This window comes from Puma concolor, chromosome C2, assembly GCF_028749965.1.
Source record: "Puma concolor isolate L17-30 chromosome C2, mPumCon1.1.hap2, whole genome shotgun sequence".
NCBI classification, from domain to species: domain Eukaryota; kingdom Metazoa; phylum Chordata; class Mammalia; order Carnivora; family Felidae; genus Puma; species Puma concolor.
In genome coordinates this window covers 1,727,914-1,746,710 of record NC_141675.1, presented here as the reverse complement: position 1 = coordinate 1,746,710, position 18,797 = coordinate 1,727,914, and the positions used below count along the sequence as shown (strand labels likewise).

The 18,797-nt window shown below is 41.2% G+C and overlaps 1 protein-coding gene across 50 annotated transcripts in view; it reads right to left on the bottom strand.

Moving 5' to 3' along the window:
- CLASP2 (cytoplasmic linker associated protein 2) overlaps nt 1–18,797 on the bottom strand; it is a 185,310-nt gene that overhangs the window by 78,930 nt on the left and 87,583 nt on the right. For all 50 annotated transcript variants that reach the window (XM_086720288.1, XM_086720337.1, XM_086720293.1 and 47 more), the window contains 6 exons: nt 16,167–16,237; nt 11,689–11,748; nt 10,426–10,503; nt 9,523–9,690; nt 7,224–7,279; nt 5,875–6,048 (listed from right to left, as the gene is read on the bottom strand). In XM_086720288.1, coding sequence (XP_086576414.1) covers nt 5,875–6,048; nt 7,224–7,279; nt 9,523–9,690; nt 10,426–10,503; nt 11,689–11,748; nt 16,167–16,237 — 607 coding nt within the window. The remainder of the gene's footprint in view (nt 1–5,874; nt 6,049–7,223; nt 7,280–9,522; nt 9,691–10,425; nt 10,504–11,688; nt 11,749–16,166; nt 16,238–18,797) is intronic.

Genomic DNA, 18,797 nt, shown 5'->3' with positions numbered 1-18,797 from the left:
GGTGAGAGGAAAAACCCAGTGGCAATTGCTTTAAGGAACGTACTGTTTAACACTGAAAGAATATAGTAAGAAACATCTCTAGTGACTTCCAACTCTCCTCTCAAGCACAGGTCTCTCTCCTGAGTTGCAAACCACAACATCTCGATGCCACTGGATCTCTCCTGCTCTCATTATACCACTATGGTTCCTCAACACCTCCAGTCTGATGCCTCCCTGGGACTTTAAATGCTAAACGCATATAACACAACAAGCTTCTAGCGGCTCATCCTTTAGCAACCTACCACTAGACTGACAGACTCTGAGTACAGAAGCATATATTTCTGCACCTCTTGTACCAAGTGGGGTGCCTGGCAAAACCGAAGTGCTCACTGAGTGTTCGCTGAAAAACAATGGAACACTTCCTCGGATCCATAAATGTCCAGTTATGAGACGACTCAAAGTAGAAGAAAAGAGAGTGTACCAGTCACATGTGTATAAGAACGCTGGTGGTGATGGTGAATGGGGAGAGGGAGGGAGGGAAGAGGAGAGAGGCGGAAGAGGGGGGAAGCGGGAGAGGGCGAGGGAGAGGAAGAGGGGGAGAGGAAGGAATAGAGAAACAGAGAAGAAAGAGAGAGGAAGAAGAGAGAATCCATTATCCCCGGAAAGAGCCAGAGGCGAGTAGCTCACTGAGTATAAACCTGGGCCAGATAAAGAGGATAGAGGGACACCATTCCCTTCTGTAATGAAGTAAATGTGTGATTCAAACCTCAAAGAACCAAAATAAACTGAATCCATCTCACAGCCCTATTACAGACTTTCTTAAGGAAAAAAATGTTACAAACTGCCTTCCTAGTTCACATTAAAACGTTTCAAATATTGTATGTTTTTCCTGCTAATGAAAATAACAGACACTAAATCTCACATTTTTATTTTGAAAACTCCAGATAAATAGGTTTTATATTTGTTTTCCGGTGTTCTCCCCACTTAAAAAAAGGTAAGCTATAACTGCTGTACCATAAAATTCACCTTTTTATAGTATACAATTCAGTATTTTTAGTATATTAACCCCCCTCATCACAAATTCCATAAAGTTTTCCTCGCCCCTAAAGGAAATCCTGCATCCGTTAGGAATCACTCCCTATACCGCTGACTCTCAGCCCCTGGCAACTACTAACATTTTCTATTTCCGTGGGTTCACCTATTCTAGACATTCCATGTAAATGGAATCAAACAGTACATGTCTGTGTCTGGCTTCATGATGCTCTCAAGGTGCACCCATCCCGAAGCTTGCATTAGTACCTCTATGTAACGTACTCCCTCATGTGGCTGCCTAATATTCCACTCCACTGTATGGACACATCTGTTTAACGATTCACCAGCTGATGGACATCGGGGTTGTTTCCACGCTACTATGAACACTCATGTACACGTTTTTATGAGAACGTATATTTCATAGTATCTTCGATATACAGCAAGGAGTGGAACAGTTAGGTCACATGGTAACCATTTCACTTCGTGCGAAACTCCCAAACTGTTGCCATAGCAGCGTTCTTACCAGCACCGTGTTAAGTGCTCACCAGCGCTTGGTACTGTCTATCCTCACCAGCATTTGTTACTGTCCGTCTTTTTGGTAACATCCACCCTCGTGGATATGAAGGGATAGCTTATTATGCTTCTGATCTGTACTTTCCTACTGACTAATGATGGCGGGCATCTTCTCATGCACTTTCTGGCAATTAATATGTTGTCTTTAGAGAAATGTCTATTCAAATCTTTTGCCCACTTTTAAATTTAATTGTCTTTTTGTTACTGAGCTCTAAGAGTTCTTCATGTAATTGGGATCTAAGTCCCTAATATCAGATACGTAATTTGCAAACGTTTTCTCTCATTCTCTGTTCTGTCCTTTCACTTTCTTGATGGTGCCCTTTGAAGCACAAAAGTTTTAAATTTTGATGAAGCCCAGTTTATCTCTCCTTTCTTAGATGGTTTGTGTGTTTGGTGTAGTATGTGAGAAAACATTATTAAATCCAAGGTTACAAAAATTTACACGTATGTTTTCTTCCAAGAGTTTTATAGTTTTAGCTCTTAAATTTGGGTCTTTGATCCATTTTGAGTTAACTTTCTGGATATGGGATGAGGTAAGGATCCAAATTCATTCCTTGGCAAGTGGCTATCCAGTTGTTTCAGCGCCACTGGTTGAAAAGAATTCTTTCCCCACTGGATGGTCTTGGCACCCTTGTGAAAAAAAATCAACTGATCATAAATATACTGGTTTATTTTTGGTCCCTCAACTCCATTACACTGGTCTATATGTCTATCCTTACGCCAGTACTACAGAGACTTGATTACTTTAGCCTTTAAGTTTTGAAATTGGGAAGTGTTGAGTCCACCGACTTTCTCAAGATTGTTCTCAAAATTGTTTCATCTAGTTTTGATCCCTTGCATTTTCATATGGATTTTAGGATCTGCTTATTTCTATAAAAAGGCACCTGGACTTTTGACAGGGATTACATGGGAGTCTGTAGGTGAATTTGCTATATTAATAATATTAAGTCTTTAGAGAACCTGGGTGTATTTCCATCAGTTTAGATCTTATTTAATTTCTTTTACTATAGGTTATAGTTTTCAGTGAACAAGTGTGAAAATAAATAAATATATACACATATAAATATATATATACACATATAAATATATATGTGTGTGTATGTATGTGTGTGTGTGTGTGTGTGTGTATATATATATATATGTATATGTATACATTTTGCCCTTGGTTCTCTGTCCCCTGGTTCCTGAGACAGAGCACCTAAGACCCTTAAAATTTCCTAAATTGTAAGAGCACTAAGGATATCTTTTGTTCTAATATTTGGTCTTTGACCCCGGTGCCTGACAGATACCTTGACTTAAGACCCCTATAATTTCCTGGGTGACAGGAGTGTCTTTTGTTCTACTGAGGTGATTCCTGGTGGCTCCTGGAGAGCTTCAGAATGGAGGCTAGTCGCCAGGAAGATGAAGCCATGATTAAAAGCTTGAGAGTTTTTAGCCCTACTCTTCATCTTCTGGGAAGGGGAGAAAAGCTGAAGACTGAGTTAATGACTCATCATGCCTATAGGATGAAGCCTCCTTAAAAATCCCCAAAGTACGAGGTTCAGAGACTTCTGGGTTGGTGAATGTACCAGGTGGGTGGCACGCTGTGACTCCACGGGGACAGAAGCTCTTGTGCTAAGGACCCTTCTGGACCTTGCCCCATGTGGTTCTTCATCTGGCTGCCCATTCACATCCTTTACAAGTCCTTTGTAATAAACCAGTAATCTAGTAAGTAGACTGTTTCCTCGAGTCTGTGAGTCAGGCTAGCAAATTAATTGAACCTGAAGAGGTTATGGGAACCTCTGATTTATGGCTGGTTTGGTCAGAAGCTTGGGTGACAACCTGGATTTGCACGTGATGCCTCAAGTGTTGGGGTGGGGGCAGATAGGGGCAATCTTATGGGACTGAGCCCTTAACCTGTGAGCTTTGCGCTTACTATAGTTAGTGTCAGAACGGAATTGAAATGCAGGACACCCAGCTGGTGTAGGAGAACTGTTTGGTGTGGAAAACCCACACGTCTGGTGTCAGCAGCATTATTAGTGTGAAAGTAAAGAAGAAACATGGGAGTGGTTTTTCCTAGAGAAGTCTTACACTTCTTTTGTTATATTAATTGCTAAGTATTTTATGCTTTTTAATGCTATTATAATCGATATTGTTTCAAACTGTTCATTGCTAGCATTCGGAAATACAACTGATTTTTGTACATTGACCTTGTATTCTGCAACCTTGCTGAACTCATTTTTAAGCTCTAATAGTTTTTTTGTGGATTCCTTAGGATTTTCTCTACGTAAGATCATGTTTTCTGCAAACACAGAAAGTTTTACTTTTCTTCCAATCTGGACACATTTGATGTCTTTTTTTTGCCTTAACGACCTGGCTAGAACCTCCATGGTAATGTTGTTGGGAAGGGTAAGGGTGGAATATTCTCTTCTTGCTGCTGGTCTTGAGAAAGTATCCCGTCTGTCACATTAAGGATGATGTTAGCCCCGGGTTTTTCATAGATGTTCTTCACTAGGTTCACAAATTTCCCTTCCATTCCTAGTTTGTTGATTAGTATTCTCACAAAAAGGTGTCGGGTTTTGTCAAATGCCTTTTCTGCATCTACTGAAACAACTGTGGTTTTTTTGGTTTTGTCCTATTACTCTATTAATAGAGCATACTTAGTTGATTCGTTTTCATAGACTCAAGTCACACTGCATTTCTAACAAGGGAACATTTCTGTCCTTTCACTTTGTAACACAGAAACGTTTTACGAAAATTAAAAGCATTAAACAACCCACTTTTGACATCTTTTTTAACATCTCTGTCCATATATATTTAACACCTCATATATACTTAACATATATATTTAACATCTCAGTCCATATATATTTATCTATGTATACTTTCATAGAAAATGATGAAATTATCACATTGTTAGGTACCATTCATTTGATCTTTGTTGAAAATACTACTCGTTAATGGCTGCCTAGTATTTTAAGTACATATCATAATTTGATCATACGTCCTTTGTTTGCATATCAAGGTTGACTCTACTAATATCTATTATTAAAAACATGATGAATATTCTTTTTTATTTCTTGGTATAATTATCCCCTTTAAGTTTTCAGCCACTCAATTTTATATTTTTACACTTAAGACTGAAATCAGAGGGACTTTTCCCTCCTGGCTTTTGGCTTTTGCGTTTAGAAATTCCTTCCCCAATCTGAGAAGAGATGAATACTCAAGTACTTTGGTTTCATCAAGTTGCTTTCCAACTTTTTAGTCATCTGGATTAAAAATTTTTTTTTAATGTTTATTCATTTTAGAGATAGACAGAGCACAAGTGGGGGAGGGGCAGAGAGAGCTAGAGACAGAATCGGAAGCAGGCTGCAGGCTCTGAGCTGTCAGCACAGAGCTCAACGCGGGGCTCGAACCCACGAACCATGAGATCATGACCTGCGCCAAAGTCGGACACTTAACCGACTGAGCCACCCAGGTGCCCCTGGAATAAATTTTTATACTTTTATAAACCCTATTTACCGAGTAATGTATCCTTTCCTCACTGACTGTTGCTGTGCCACACTTTATCACGTACTACAATTCATCCTACTATCTCCGCACTTCCCACTGCGTTCCAATGATCTGCCTGCCTAGGGTTCTACCATACTACCTAAGAGGAAAAAAAAAAAAATGAAGCACAAAAATAGAGATAAGCAATATGAATCACCAGCCTCAAACTTTTAAAGTTGATAACACACAGAGGCACCTGGCTGGCTCCGTTGGAAGAGCACACAGCTTTCAGTCTTGGGGTCATGAGTTTGAGCCCCACGCTGCGTGTAAATATTATTAAATAAATAAACTAAAAAACATGAAGTCGATAAACATAAAAAACAAACTCCAAATAGCTCTGGGAATACATGGTTCAGCTCTGATTATAATTAAGCTTTGCACTTTCCCCAGATCCCCGAAAGGCTTTCTCGTGGTAAGGGAACAGAAGCTGGCTACAAGGCCAAAGCCCTTCCCAACTTCCTCAAGTAGGCAGTGGTTGGGCGTGGCAGGAGCACAGAAGGGTGCAAATTCTATAGGCAAATTATGGAGTCAAGAACTGTTCCTCTGATGCGGACGTTCGGGAGGATGACAAGGGAAAAGTCGAAACAAGGCAGCTTGAGTACCTTCCAACTATGTCCTAAGTACGGAATTCTATTAAAAGATGCAGACTATCCTTAACTGGCGAGAACGGACAAGAGGCGATTAAGATATCGTGGTCGCCTGACTTCGCTGAGACCAGGGAGAAAACAACGGACGCTACCCCACGGAGAGCGGCCTTACCTAGTGACGCGTAGGAACCCGGATTCAGGGCCCCTGCACCCAACCGCCCGCTTCGCGCAGACTGCCCGGCAGCATGGTGAGCCTTGGCACCAGCAGCAGCATTCACGTCGATGTCGCTTCGTGAACGCTGCAGGCTTCCGGGAAGGCAACTGGCTTTGCTGCTGCCTGCCGACACTACGGGAAACAGAGCAGAGGCAGCGTATACGATTTAAATGGCCACAAACAGTACGGAAGGTACATCGACTTGAAACCACGATGAGCTAGTCCATGACGACCAATGGTCAAAGAGGGACTGGTGCACAAACGGACACGGGAAAGCACTTCGCGGTATTTTGAGGTCGGGGTCCTTCCGTTTCAACCCTGTTACCCCTAAATCTTCTTGGACAGTCTTCCCAGTGTTTTTCTGCCTCACTTTCCTCTTGCATAAAATGGGAAAAACCTCTGTATTGGTGAAATTCACACAACTGCTCTGTAGATGACGAGACGGTGTCTATGACTGATTCATGAAAATAAAGCACAGGAAGCACTGTACGAGATACACGGAGGACAGCAGTGTTTTTCTTACTATCAGAGACATGCAAGGAGAACTACCACTCTAGCATACGGTTATTCAGAAAATAATGCAAATTCTACCCCTCTTAGGCAAAGCAAATTGAGCCATTCAATTTCTGGTCTGTAGTTTTCAGTTTTAAAAATGAAGAGTTTTATAAACTGTGACTTATGATCCATGAATAGGCCATGAAATCAACAGAGTGGGTCATGACCAACATTTTAAGGAAGTGACACAAAAAAGAGTGCATTGCAAGTAAAGGTAAGCGGTGCTTCAGGGAACTTGGATTATACTCTATTCTGTACAGTATATGTAGAACATATGCATATAATTACATACACCCCATTGTACATACTGTGTGTAGTATACGTATATGGTATACAAATGTAGGTACAACGTACATATGTGGTATTAGCTTACTGCATAAGATGATGTTCTCACTACACAGTTAAAAGCAGTAACTTTTAAACTGTTCTGATGTGGCCCGTGGTGAGAAAATAATTTTATTATTTTTTTAAACGTTTATGTATTTTGAGAGACAGCATTCGCGTGCACGAGGTGGGGAGGGGCAGGGAGAGAATCCCAAGCAGGCTCCTCGCCATCGGCACAGAGCCCGATCCGGAGCTCAATCCCCGGACCTTGAGATCATGACCCAAGTCGAAGTCGAGAGTTGGCCGCTCAACCGAGCCCACCAGGCGCCCCGAGAACAATTTTAAATAGTAACATGACTTCTAACGTAGCTTTACTTTGTTATTCAGTACAACATGCTTGGACTCTTGCTTAGAAAAAGACAGTTTACCTCTTCCAGCCACAGTCGATGGGTTTGCTGTAGACCATTTGGAAGAAAAAGGGCGACTGCAAGGTAAAAATAAATGCTTTTAGTAAGAAGATGTAATTTATCACTCTTCTCAGAACAATGAAATACTGAGTTTTCTGAAGAGTTGTCTTAATTTCATTTTAATTTTCCTTTTACAAATCACTTCAGAACAGTGTGGTCCCTCAGCTGTGGAGCAGAAATGAAACAACTAGCAGCGAAGAGATCGTAAGCTCTACAAAGACAAGCAACCGGCCTGCTGGTGTTCACTCGGGTCCTCGGCACCCATCACAGTGCTCACCACACAAGACTCAATAAAGCACACTCCAACCCCTGTACCCCAAGATGTCTTCCTTAGAAGGAGACAGGGGTAGTGTCATCACCAGCACACAGGGAGTTCAGCGTGACCAAAGCCTCTTCACCTAAGCCGTAACGGGCGCGGCCAACGGCACTTCAGACAGCTACCGAGTAGGTATCACACCGCCTATGGCAGTGCTGAGCGTAACTGCCTGGGACAAGAGGAACGAGGCTGAGGGCTCCTGCTGAGGATAACACCAACGATTAGAAAGCAAAACAGCTCAGATCATTTCAAAGGATCCATCTGCCCTAGTTATCTTTACAAAAATGTTTTTTAAATGTTTATTTCTGAGAGAGAGAGAGAGAGAGGTAGAGAGGCAGAGAGACAGAGAGAGAGAGGGGGAGACACAGAATCCGAAGCGGGCTCCAGGCTCCGAGCTGTCAGCACAGAGCCCGACGCGGGGCTCGAACTCACGGACCGCAAGATACTGACCTGAGCGGAAGTCGGTGCTCAACCGACTAAGCCACCAGGTGCCCCTGCCTTAGTATCTTGATTATCTTTCATTATAATGCTATTCTGCAGCCCATAGGTAAATAATATGTCTAGGTATGTCTAGGGGATCAGGGAAGTTTATCTACAAGTTTTAAAGGTGCGGGAAGAGGAGCAAAGACCCCAGACAGGTCCATGGTAGGAAAGGTTAATTATTCCTACGATAATTACACTGAAATGGATCGTATCTGCTTTTTCACTGGACGTTAAGTACAGCACTCACAAAACACTGGGAGCGCCTTCCTGGATCCTGTGCCCTGGGTGCCTCACTTGCCTCTCCCTCATCCCACTCCTGCATCAGGGCCCCGCCAAGCAACCAGCAACCTTTGTGTGGCCAAGGTCCCACGGGATTACACAGAGGTGAGCTCACATTCTGTGAGCTGTTCTTCCCTGGGGAGACCTGCAGACACTTGTGGCCACCCTAGGGAGTAGACATGGCATCAGAAATTCTAGCAATCTCACAGGGCTAGAGAGAGAGAAAGTTAGGGTTAAGGCTGCCAAGGCAGGAAGGGTTTGAGGAAGCCGATATAACGAGAATGCAATTACACAGAGGTGAGTCAGATACTAGTGAATCTGCCACTGATCCAATTTGCCACTGAGGAACTGGCTCAAGTCTTCAGTTGTGCAAAGACAAGGAAGGAAAGCAGTGTGTTTACTAGTCACACGGTGCGGTGTAAGGGTTCTGAAGATGACTTCAGAGTCCCCATTACAATTCCTCCATTATAATGCCCTAGAAATGGGCGGTCTATTGTACCAACTATTTTGGGGGTACTAAAAAAAAAAAAAAAAAATATATATATATATATATATATATATATATATATATATATATATATATATATATAAATTAGTGCTTCCCAAACTTTTTCAAAGGCATGAAAGCACAGACACAAAATCTGAATCACTACACTCTTTGCCTGAAAAGAAGTTACACTAGCATGTAATCCAACCCTTGCAACAACAGACCAAGAGACGAGTAAGTACAGCTGACCTCGAACAACACAGATCTGAACTGAGTGGGTCCACCTACATGAGGATTTTTTTAATACAGTACAGTACTGTAAATGTGTTTTTTCCTTATGATTTTCCCAATATTTTTTCCTCTACCTTCCTTTATTCTAAGAATACAGTATATAACATACACACAGCATACAAAACGTGCCCATCGACTGTTTATGTTCTCGGTAAGGCTTCCGGTCAATAGCAGGCTATTTGCAGTTAAGTTTTGGGTGGGTCAAGTTGTATGCGGATGTTCAACTTCACGGGGTGTTGATGCCCCTAACCCCCATACTGTTCAAAGGTCAACCACACTTTCCAGTAATCATTCTTTTAAGGCTTGAAGGGGAAGCAAGCAGACACCCAACCATCTAACTTATGGAACTACAGGGAGTTGGAGAGAGAGTAAGAAATCAGTAATTATCATTTATATGACCTTACTTGAGACTTTCCTGTGAGCTAGATGAGGACCTGTCTGATTGTGGAAGAGATGCTACACTGCCAGAACTCTTTAAGTAAGTCTGAAGACTCTTCTGATAAGATGGCTCAAGTGAATTATACAACGTTTCGGCTTCACCAGGAAAGTGGTTTCTAAGACCCATGTATGTCCTGTAAAACAAAAGAACAAGTAACAACAAAAGAATATAAAGTAATAGCTTTACATAAAATGTGCACATTCACGACGAATGAAGATGAGACCATAGTAATATACCCACCACCTATCAAGTGAATACTTTCTAAATCTAACAAGTTTTGGTGGAAAGATGGCAGGCTTTTGAGAAAAGATCTCAGTCCAAAATCTGGTCGTGATCCTTACTGTTTGCATGGCCGTGAAAAAACCCCTGAATCTCCAAACTTCTGTTGCCAGTCTACAGAGATAGCATGTTTGCAGGTCATTTCCAAGACTAGACAGTAATGTAGACCCAACTGCTCCACAGTATCAGGTACTTAGCACATTCTCAATAAGTGACAGTTATTTTTATTCATAATGAAAGTGAAGGTGTTATGATGGAATAGGAATACTGACGATGATACAAATGACAATGTGAAGTCCACTGTTAGACGTCCAGTACAGATATAAAAAAAAAAAATCTCTACTCCCAACATGGGGCTCAAACTCACAACCCTAAGATGAAGAGTCGTAGACTCTACCAACAGAGTCTGCCAGGCGACCCATACATCTAATACAGATTTAATGGAGAAAAATCTATCTCAATTTTACTAAAGGGCTGATGTAGTAGAATACTTGAGACACTGCGTTATTTTCATTCTTCCAGTATAATTCTTTTCAAAGAAAAGATCCAAGTATGTTTAAGATGTGACAAAAATACATTATAGACTTACTTTCTTGCCTCCACTCTGGCTTCAGCATCAGCATCATGAATCCCCTTCTTAATAGTTTCAACCAAGACAGCTGCATGTCTATTAAAACAAAACATATTACTTTTTTTAAGATTTTGTTATTTTTAAGCAATCCCTACACTCAACAAAGGGCTCGAACTCACAACCCTGAGATCAAGAGTCGCATGTTCCACCGATTCAGCCAACCAGGTGCCCCAAACACCTTTAGATTCATGAGTAAAACTATATTTCACCACAAATCATACTGCCTAAATGTTACAAATTAATCACAAAGGGGCAGGGGAGGTAAAAAGATTAATTAGTGCATAATAATCTAAGATTGTAAGAGTTTCTGATAATCTAATAGTAACCCCACATATTTCATTCATGGATGGTTTCCTCCTGACAAGTCAAATATTAAAAACTTGAATATAATTATTTTTATAGAGTCCCAATAACGTATAAATGTATAGTGCTTAAATTTTAAATTCTTAACGAATAAAAAAAACCCTTTGGTGTGGTTCTCACTAACCCACCAATGTAGAAAATAATCTGCTAATAGTATGATCAGTTATGATCTGGACCAAGCTAAATAGTAGTTGCCAAAAAGAACTTAAAGGAAACTTAGAATTATATCATGCCTACACGAAACAAACTTATTAAAAAAAAAAAAAAAAAAAAAGGCTGTGAATAGGTTCTTACAATTTCCATGTAAATGCAGGTATACGCCAAACTTCAAACTTGAAATTGTACCGTGCAAATAGCCAACTAGCTAGCTGGCTGCCTACATTTTTCTCTTGTTCATCTCAGAGCTGCATGAGATACTGCCCAGTATATACCTTACCAATGATACTGGACAGCTGGTATGGAGAAACTTTCCAATGAATCTCTCTTCTTAAAATCTTTCTCCTCTGAAAAGAAGTGCCTTCCTTCTATCTTAAATCATTCATTACTTGATTAATTATACTTCAGGAAACCTAGGTCACTTGTCTGGAGATACATTTTAAAATTTCTGTCCAATTTAACCTGCAGTATCTTATTTAATCCATCCTACTTGAGAGATCCTCATTCACCCCATAAGTAAAGAAGAAAATCATAGCTGCACCAAGTAAGAGGAACCAGACTACATTACAGCTTTAAAGGAAAACCAGTATAAATAGCTTTTAAGCAAAAGGAGAAATAATGCAAAACCAATACCATCAACTTCTAAAGAACTGGTGATAATGGGAAGGAGAGGGAAGCAGGAAAGGAAGAGTTAATACATACCTTTCCAGTGAATGAGTCTGCCACTCTTGTAACAATAAATCTAAAAATTCAAATGAGCGCCTGAAAAATAAGTTAATTATAACTAAATGTTATAACACTATGTTATGTTTATTTAAAACTAATTGTTAATTAACACTTTCTTCTACTGTACTTTGTTCTCTGAATTAAAGTACAAGGGGGGCGCCTGGGTGACTCAGTCAGTTGAGCGTCCGACTTCAGCTCCGGTCATGATCTCACAGTTTGTGAGTCTGAGCCCCGCGTCGGGCTCTGTGCTGACAGCTCGGAGCCTGGAGCCTGCTTTGGATTCTGTGTCTCCCTCTCTCTCTGACCCTCCCCCACTCACGCTCTGTCTCTCTCAAGAATAAATAAACATTAAAAAAAAATTTTTTTTTTTAAATTTAAAGTACGAGATATTTTTAGGTTATCTTTTTTTTTTTTTTTTTTTTTAAGGTTTATTTCTTTATTTTGAGAGAGAGAGAGAAGAAGCGCAAGCAGGGAAAGGGCAGAGAAGGAAACGGAGAATCTCAAGCAGGCTCTATGCTGTCAGGGCAGAGCCCTACGCAGGGTTAAATCCCACGATCCCTGAAAGCATGACCTGAGCTGAAATCAACCGTCACGCACTTCATCAACCGAGCCACCCGGGTACCCCATGTTCTTAGTTACTGTAACTTCTCAAATACTTAACTACTTTAAGGCTCCAACTACTCCTATGCTACACAGTTCAAAAAAACCTTCAGGGTTCCCCATGATTTTAACTTAAAATGTGTGTCAATTATAAAACTTAATACTATTTCATTTTAAAAAATACTTATCGAGCACCTACTATGCACTAGAAATTGAAGACATACAAAGGTGACCAAGAAAGATGGAACGGATCTTCCATTTCCACATCTGTTTTCTTTTTTTTAAAAATTTTTTTTTCAACGTTTTTATTTATTTTTGGGAGAGAGACAGAGCATGAACGGGGGAGGGGCAGAGAGAGAGGGAGACACAGAATTGGAAACAGGCTCCAGGCTCCGAGCCATCAGCCCAGAGCCTGACGTGGGGCTCGAACTCACGGACCGCGAGATCGTGACCTGGCTGAAGCCGGACGCTTAACCGACTGCGCCACCCAGGCGCCCCACCACATCTGTTTTCTTAACCATGCATACACGTAATTTTTAATCAAGTGTCTGTATGTTTCCTCCTATACCCTCTCGTTCTCAACTCCTTCAACTGTCTCACTCTTGAGCTTCTCCTTCTTGGCATCTGATGACACAGTTCTCCCCTATTTTTCTTCTTTTATTAACACTTTTCCTCCACCTTCCCTTAAATAAGTTTCACCTGGTTGGTGCTCTTTGTAACCCACCTGTCTCGTAGCCTTTACTTGGGAAACATCACCTGAATCGTCTACACCCTTAGCTCTGACTATCGGCTCTGCTGCTCACATCTACTCCTTTACCTCCAGCACTGGTTCTTTCATTCGGCCGTGAAGTCAAAGTTTCTACCAGCTCGCGGACATCTCTACACTGGCAGAGACTGTCAGCTCAAACACTATGTACAAAAGAACAAATTAATTCTTACCCTCTCAAATCCGTTCTTTTAGCCCATACTGTATAGTTTAGAAAATGTTAAGTTAACTTGCCCAAAGTGATAGGACCTAAACCCTGGCATTCTGACTGCAGAACTCCCAGTGTGAAGCATCTGATCTATATCCAATGATCAAGTTCTCATTTCTATACCCTTAAATCCCTTGGATTTATTTACTGAATAAAATCTGTAATCAGTGATCACCAATACAGCTTACTTCAGACCCTGCCCCTCTTACATGAGCTACAAGAACAATAATTCCTACTTAATTAAACCAATATTTCTCATTGCCCCCCTTTTTTTAAGTATATTTATTTATTTTGAGAAAGAGGGAGAGTACAAAGGGGGTGGGCCAAAGAGAGAGGGAGAGAGAGAGAGAAATCCCAAGCAGGCTCTGCACTGACAGCATGGAGCCCGACGTGGGGCTCGAACTCACGAACCGTGAGATCACGACCTGAGCCAAAAGCAAGAGTTGTATGCTCAGCTGACTGAGCCCCCCAGGCGCCCCTCTCACTGTCCCTTTTTAATCACCGGTCACAGCTGAAATAAGAAGATGGATGACATTACCTCCTCACCAAAAACTGTCCGAGTATGAAGCAATGTCGAAGTTTCTCTTCGTAGACGTTCACGGCCCTCCACGCCGACCTTAAGCTACTCCTGGCCTCCCTCCCCCACTCGCATCAGCCTCTTTTCCTGCTGTAACCTTCCGTTTATCACGTGTTCTGGCCTCCGTGGCCGGTCTGCTGGCTCTGCACCGCTCAGAAGCTTTACATCTCTGCCTAGGCAACACCCACGCAATTCCCCGACAGGTACTCGATTGCTTCCCATGTTCAAGGCATTTGCGTTTTAAATTAAAACCTTGATTAACGTTTATTTCTGAGAGAGAGAGAGAAACACACAGTGCAAGCAGGAGTTGGGGAACCGAGAGGGAGGGAGGGAGACACAGAACCGGAAGTAGGCTCCAGGCTCTGAGGCGTCAGCACAGAGCCCGACGCGGGGCTCGAACTCACGGACCGCGGGATCACGACCTGAGCCGAAGTCTGACGTTCACCTAAACGACTGAGCCACCCAGACACCCCTCAAGGCAGTCTCATGATGCGTTTCCTGACTCCCTCTTCTCTGTTACATTCGTATTTCTCTAGCTACCGCTTTCCTCGGTGTTAAGACAGAGACTGGCAAACCTCTTCGGTAAAGGGCCAGGCACGGAGATTTTAGGCCTTGTGAACCACAAACAGTCTCTACCTCGTACTTTTCTTCTTTCTCCCTTTATAACCACCCTTCAAAAATGAAAGAAATAGTCTTTGCTTGCAGACTGCATCAGACTAGACTGTTGGCCGGATTTGACCAGCGACCTGTCATTTGCTGACCCTGGACATAAGAGACAGGTGACAGGACACTTGTCACCAAAACTCTGAACCACTTAAAGGCAGTAATACCTCTTTCGGCTTCTTCCTAGCAAAGTACTTAAATACGTATATTTATCAAGTAAAAAAAAAGAGATTCTTTACAATTTTCTTTGTTTTGTTACTCACGCAATAATGACCGAAGGAGTAAGAACAGATTTTATAAGCATATAGGAACAGAGGTAATATCAAACATGATCAGATAGGACTATAGTTTAAATTGTTTTGAACTAAACACCCTTCACTGCAAATATAAAAATGTAGTTTGATTTTCTTATATCTGCTGTCTTGCAAAAATTGTTTGAGATGGTTTTTGAATAAAATAAATCAAACCAACAAAATTTTAAAGCACTTAAGAAATTGAGATCGGGAAAAGAATATGAATTCAAAACAGATGGGTACATGCATCATACTAGCATATAAAATATGGTACTTAAAAATGTCTTTAAAGTCATTTCTAAAGCTTATTTTTAATCGCAGTTGACATACAATATTATATTAGTTTCAGGCATACAAGCTAGTGATGTGACATCACAAAATGCTCACGATAGTTATCACCTGTCACCATACAAAGGTAAACAATATCATGATTATGTTCTCTACGTTGTACTTGACATCCCTGTGACTTATTTAAAGTTCAAGTTGGTACCTCTTAATCCCTTTCAATCTATTTTGCCCATCTCCCTCCCCTCTGGCAACCATTAATTAGTTTTCTATATTTATGAATGTTTGTTCATTTGTTTTGTTCTTAGGTTCCACATGTAAGCGAAATCACATAGTATGATTCTTCAATTTTTTCTGTAGTATCTATATATTTATGTATTTATTTCTGCATTTAAGTTAAGTAAGTAATCTCTATACTCAACATGGGGCTCAAACTCACGCCCGAGATCAAGAGACACGTGCCCTTCTGACTAAGCCAGCCAGGCGCCCCTGACTCTTCACAATTTTCTTAAACATCAAATGTACAAATCTTGTTTTTGTTGTCTTTAGTATTGATGGTGATCCCGATGGTATTAAAACCAGCAGAAATCACAAGACAGAGAAAGACTGACAGGCTGACCTGGTGTGGCTGTTTATTCTGTCCCAAACACTATAATGAATTCTACTCATGTGGATCTGCCTCATTTAATCCTCACGATGGCATGGGGTCGATATCATCAGCGGTACTAACATACACACACACTGACGTGCAGAGCAGTGTAAATTGCCCAAGCAGAACAGTCAAGTGGCAGTTGCGGGACTCTAGCAAAGGCCTGATGCCAGACTCCATTCTCTCTGAAAATGAGGCAACGAGTGGCCCAAAGAAACCAAAGCTTAAAAGGAGAAATCTGGAAAACACGGGTGGTTGTAACGGTCATTTCTTTTTCCTTGTAGGACACGAGATGAAAAAGTTTACTAAGGTTTCTAGAAGGTAAGAAATTTGTGACAACTAAATTTTGCACCAGAATTAAGAATTTAACATAATATAAAACTATACTAAATTAGTTTTTTCTCAAAACTTACCTCCTTACAGGAACTGATTTTGATGTGCAATTGCTTGTGATTAAAGGTATAAGTCTGGGTACATGAGTATGCTGAAAAAGATGTTTTAGAAAAGGTTGAGAAATATAGTCCGCTTCACATAATCTCTTCTATTTGCCTTACACCCAAGTATTTAGATATATTAGAACAGAACAAAAAGACCATAAAATGAGATCTGGAAAGAAATCAAACCTGTCAAACAGTTTCCCCCACTTAAATAACAGTAATGATGATATAGTTTCAGAAGGCCAGGTGTGGCTGTAATACTACCTAAGAGAAGTTAATTGTGTAACTGCAAAGAACTGTTGGGGCAGTGTATTTGGGGGTGGGAGCCCTAGCAGGACTGGGCTTGCATCTGTCAAACTCTCTGAAGTGCCACAGCTACGGCCGGTGGAAGAGAATAATTAGTAGGCCATCAAAGCGAGTAACCAGAGTGAGCCTGCAACCCTACCTGCTGGGAATGCACTCGGAAATGGTGATTTTATTTTTTTTAAGTTTTTTTTTTTTAACGTTTATTTATTTTTGAGACAGAGAGACACAGAGCATGAACGGGGGAGGGGCAGAGAGAAAGGGGGACACAGAATCGGAAGCAGGCTCCAGGCTCTGAGCCATCAGCCCAGAGCCCAACGCGGGGCTCGAACTCACGGACCGCGAGATCGTGACCCGGGCTGAAGTCGGACGCTTAACCGACTGAGCCACCCAGGCGCCCCAGGAAATGGTGATTTTAATGGAAGTCTCACTGTGGCTAAACCACAGCTGTCTAGAATTCAGGTAAAGTTCAACAGATATAATCTTTTGATTTCTATTAATTTTACATTCCTCTAGTGAAGTAAACACTAAAAAGTGCACAATAGACAGAAGGAAAAAATAGTAACCTAAGCATACATAGTTGATGCTTCACATACCCTATTTTTTCTTCTGAGCTAATGGTACAGGCCAGATACCTAGGAAACCAGCTCTGAGATGAAGTCTAGCATGTGGGATACTCCCAAGTGCCCTTGGGATCAACACCTGTGGAAGGAGGGCAAAGGTGGCAGGGGTGGGCGGAGGAAGAAACCCATCTGTGATTGGGCCTTAGGATCTCTTTGCTAAAAGCCATTAGGGAGCTCTGGAGTTAAAATGGCCCTTCAGAGCAGCTCGAATTGGTTCCGAATGGCCCCAACGTCAACTTCCACATCAATCAGTTGTTGCGTGTGGGCCATAATGGGAAGGGGCAAGACCCTGGGGAATGCAGCTCTCTGCAGCTAAAGACTTTCTGCCAAAAGTGCTTTCGGTACTGGAAAAACAAGTCTTTCACGGAAGAGGAGTGTGTGTGGCACATCTGTGAGCTAGAGTGAACTCAACCAAAAGAGCCAACTTTGTTCAGCTGCTTCAGAGGGAGGCTACCTACAGACCTGAAGCTGCTCCAATGAGAAGTGCACAAGAGAGTGCTGACCTGTGGGCTACTGAACTTACACTCCGCACAGAAGGGCTCTGTGGACTTGCTCCCTACAGCGCCCAGAAGCGCCTATTCCCAAACACTGCCACAGACCTCGAGCCCACGGAGACTCTCCAGCCACAACACACTGCGTAGGTCTTCCCTACCTTCCTTTTCTTCCCTTCGTAACCTCCCCAAACCCAACTGCTGATGAACACGCATTCAACACAGTGGCACGTATGGAGAGATACACTGACCTAACTATTGTTATGTCACATTCAGGGAGCTGTACCCAAGGAAAATAAAAAGTGAACGTTACAATTACAGATGAAGCGTTCAAACACCAAGTCGGACAATTTAGGTTTTAGTTTATGAATGCAAGCTGACAACCGAAAAATAAAAACCTTCTTTAGAATTAAAAAAAGAATTAGAAGTCAAAGACAGCAATCTAAGGAAGGAGTCTTCTGGGAGACCAACAAAATACAGAAAATAGGAAATAACATAAAACAACAAAACCACCTGATTTGTATTTTCAGTGAGATGACAGGATAGTGTATCAATAACATTAAACAAGCTTATGAAAAATAAGAAGTTTGAAAACAATGTATGATGTATAAGGCCTCAGAATGGCAGCATGGGTATTGTCACATAAGTAGAATTTAAAGGAATTTTTCTTGAGAACATACACCTGTAAGGCAAAAAACAAAAAAATTATCCAAGAAATGATAAATGATACTGAAGGTTCCAAAATTGTGTAACAAGAGTAACAGGGAAAAACAAAACAAAACAAAACAAAACACAAACCCAAAAACCTAGCAAAGAAAACAGAAGCAATAAATAAATGATCCACAAAAATTAATACAACTTAAGGAAAATTCACCTTCATCAGAAACTCTTACACACTGTGGAAGGAAAGCACTAGTGAAGTTGGAAGGCCCTGCTGCAGGAAAACTCCTAACACCTGGAAAGCTTCCGCAAGTTTTTATTTTTGTTTTTCTAGGAAAGAAACAAGTGGGATCTCAGTTCTTAGAGACACAATAAAAAGTTAAGATAATTCTGCATGGAAGGTAAATAATTCTGAGAAAAAAGGAATATGAACCTGAAGTCCAACTTTTTAGCTCTGTTAGGGTAAAGAAAAGTCATTTTAAAATATGCAAAAGTAAATATACATGAGAATTGAGAACACACTAAACCAA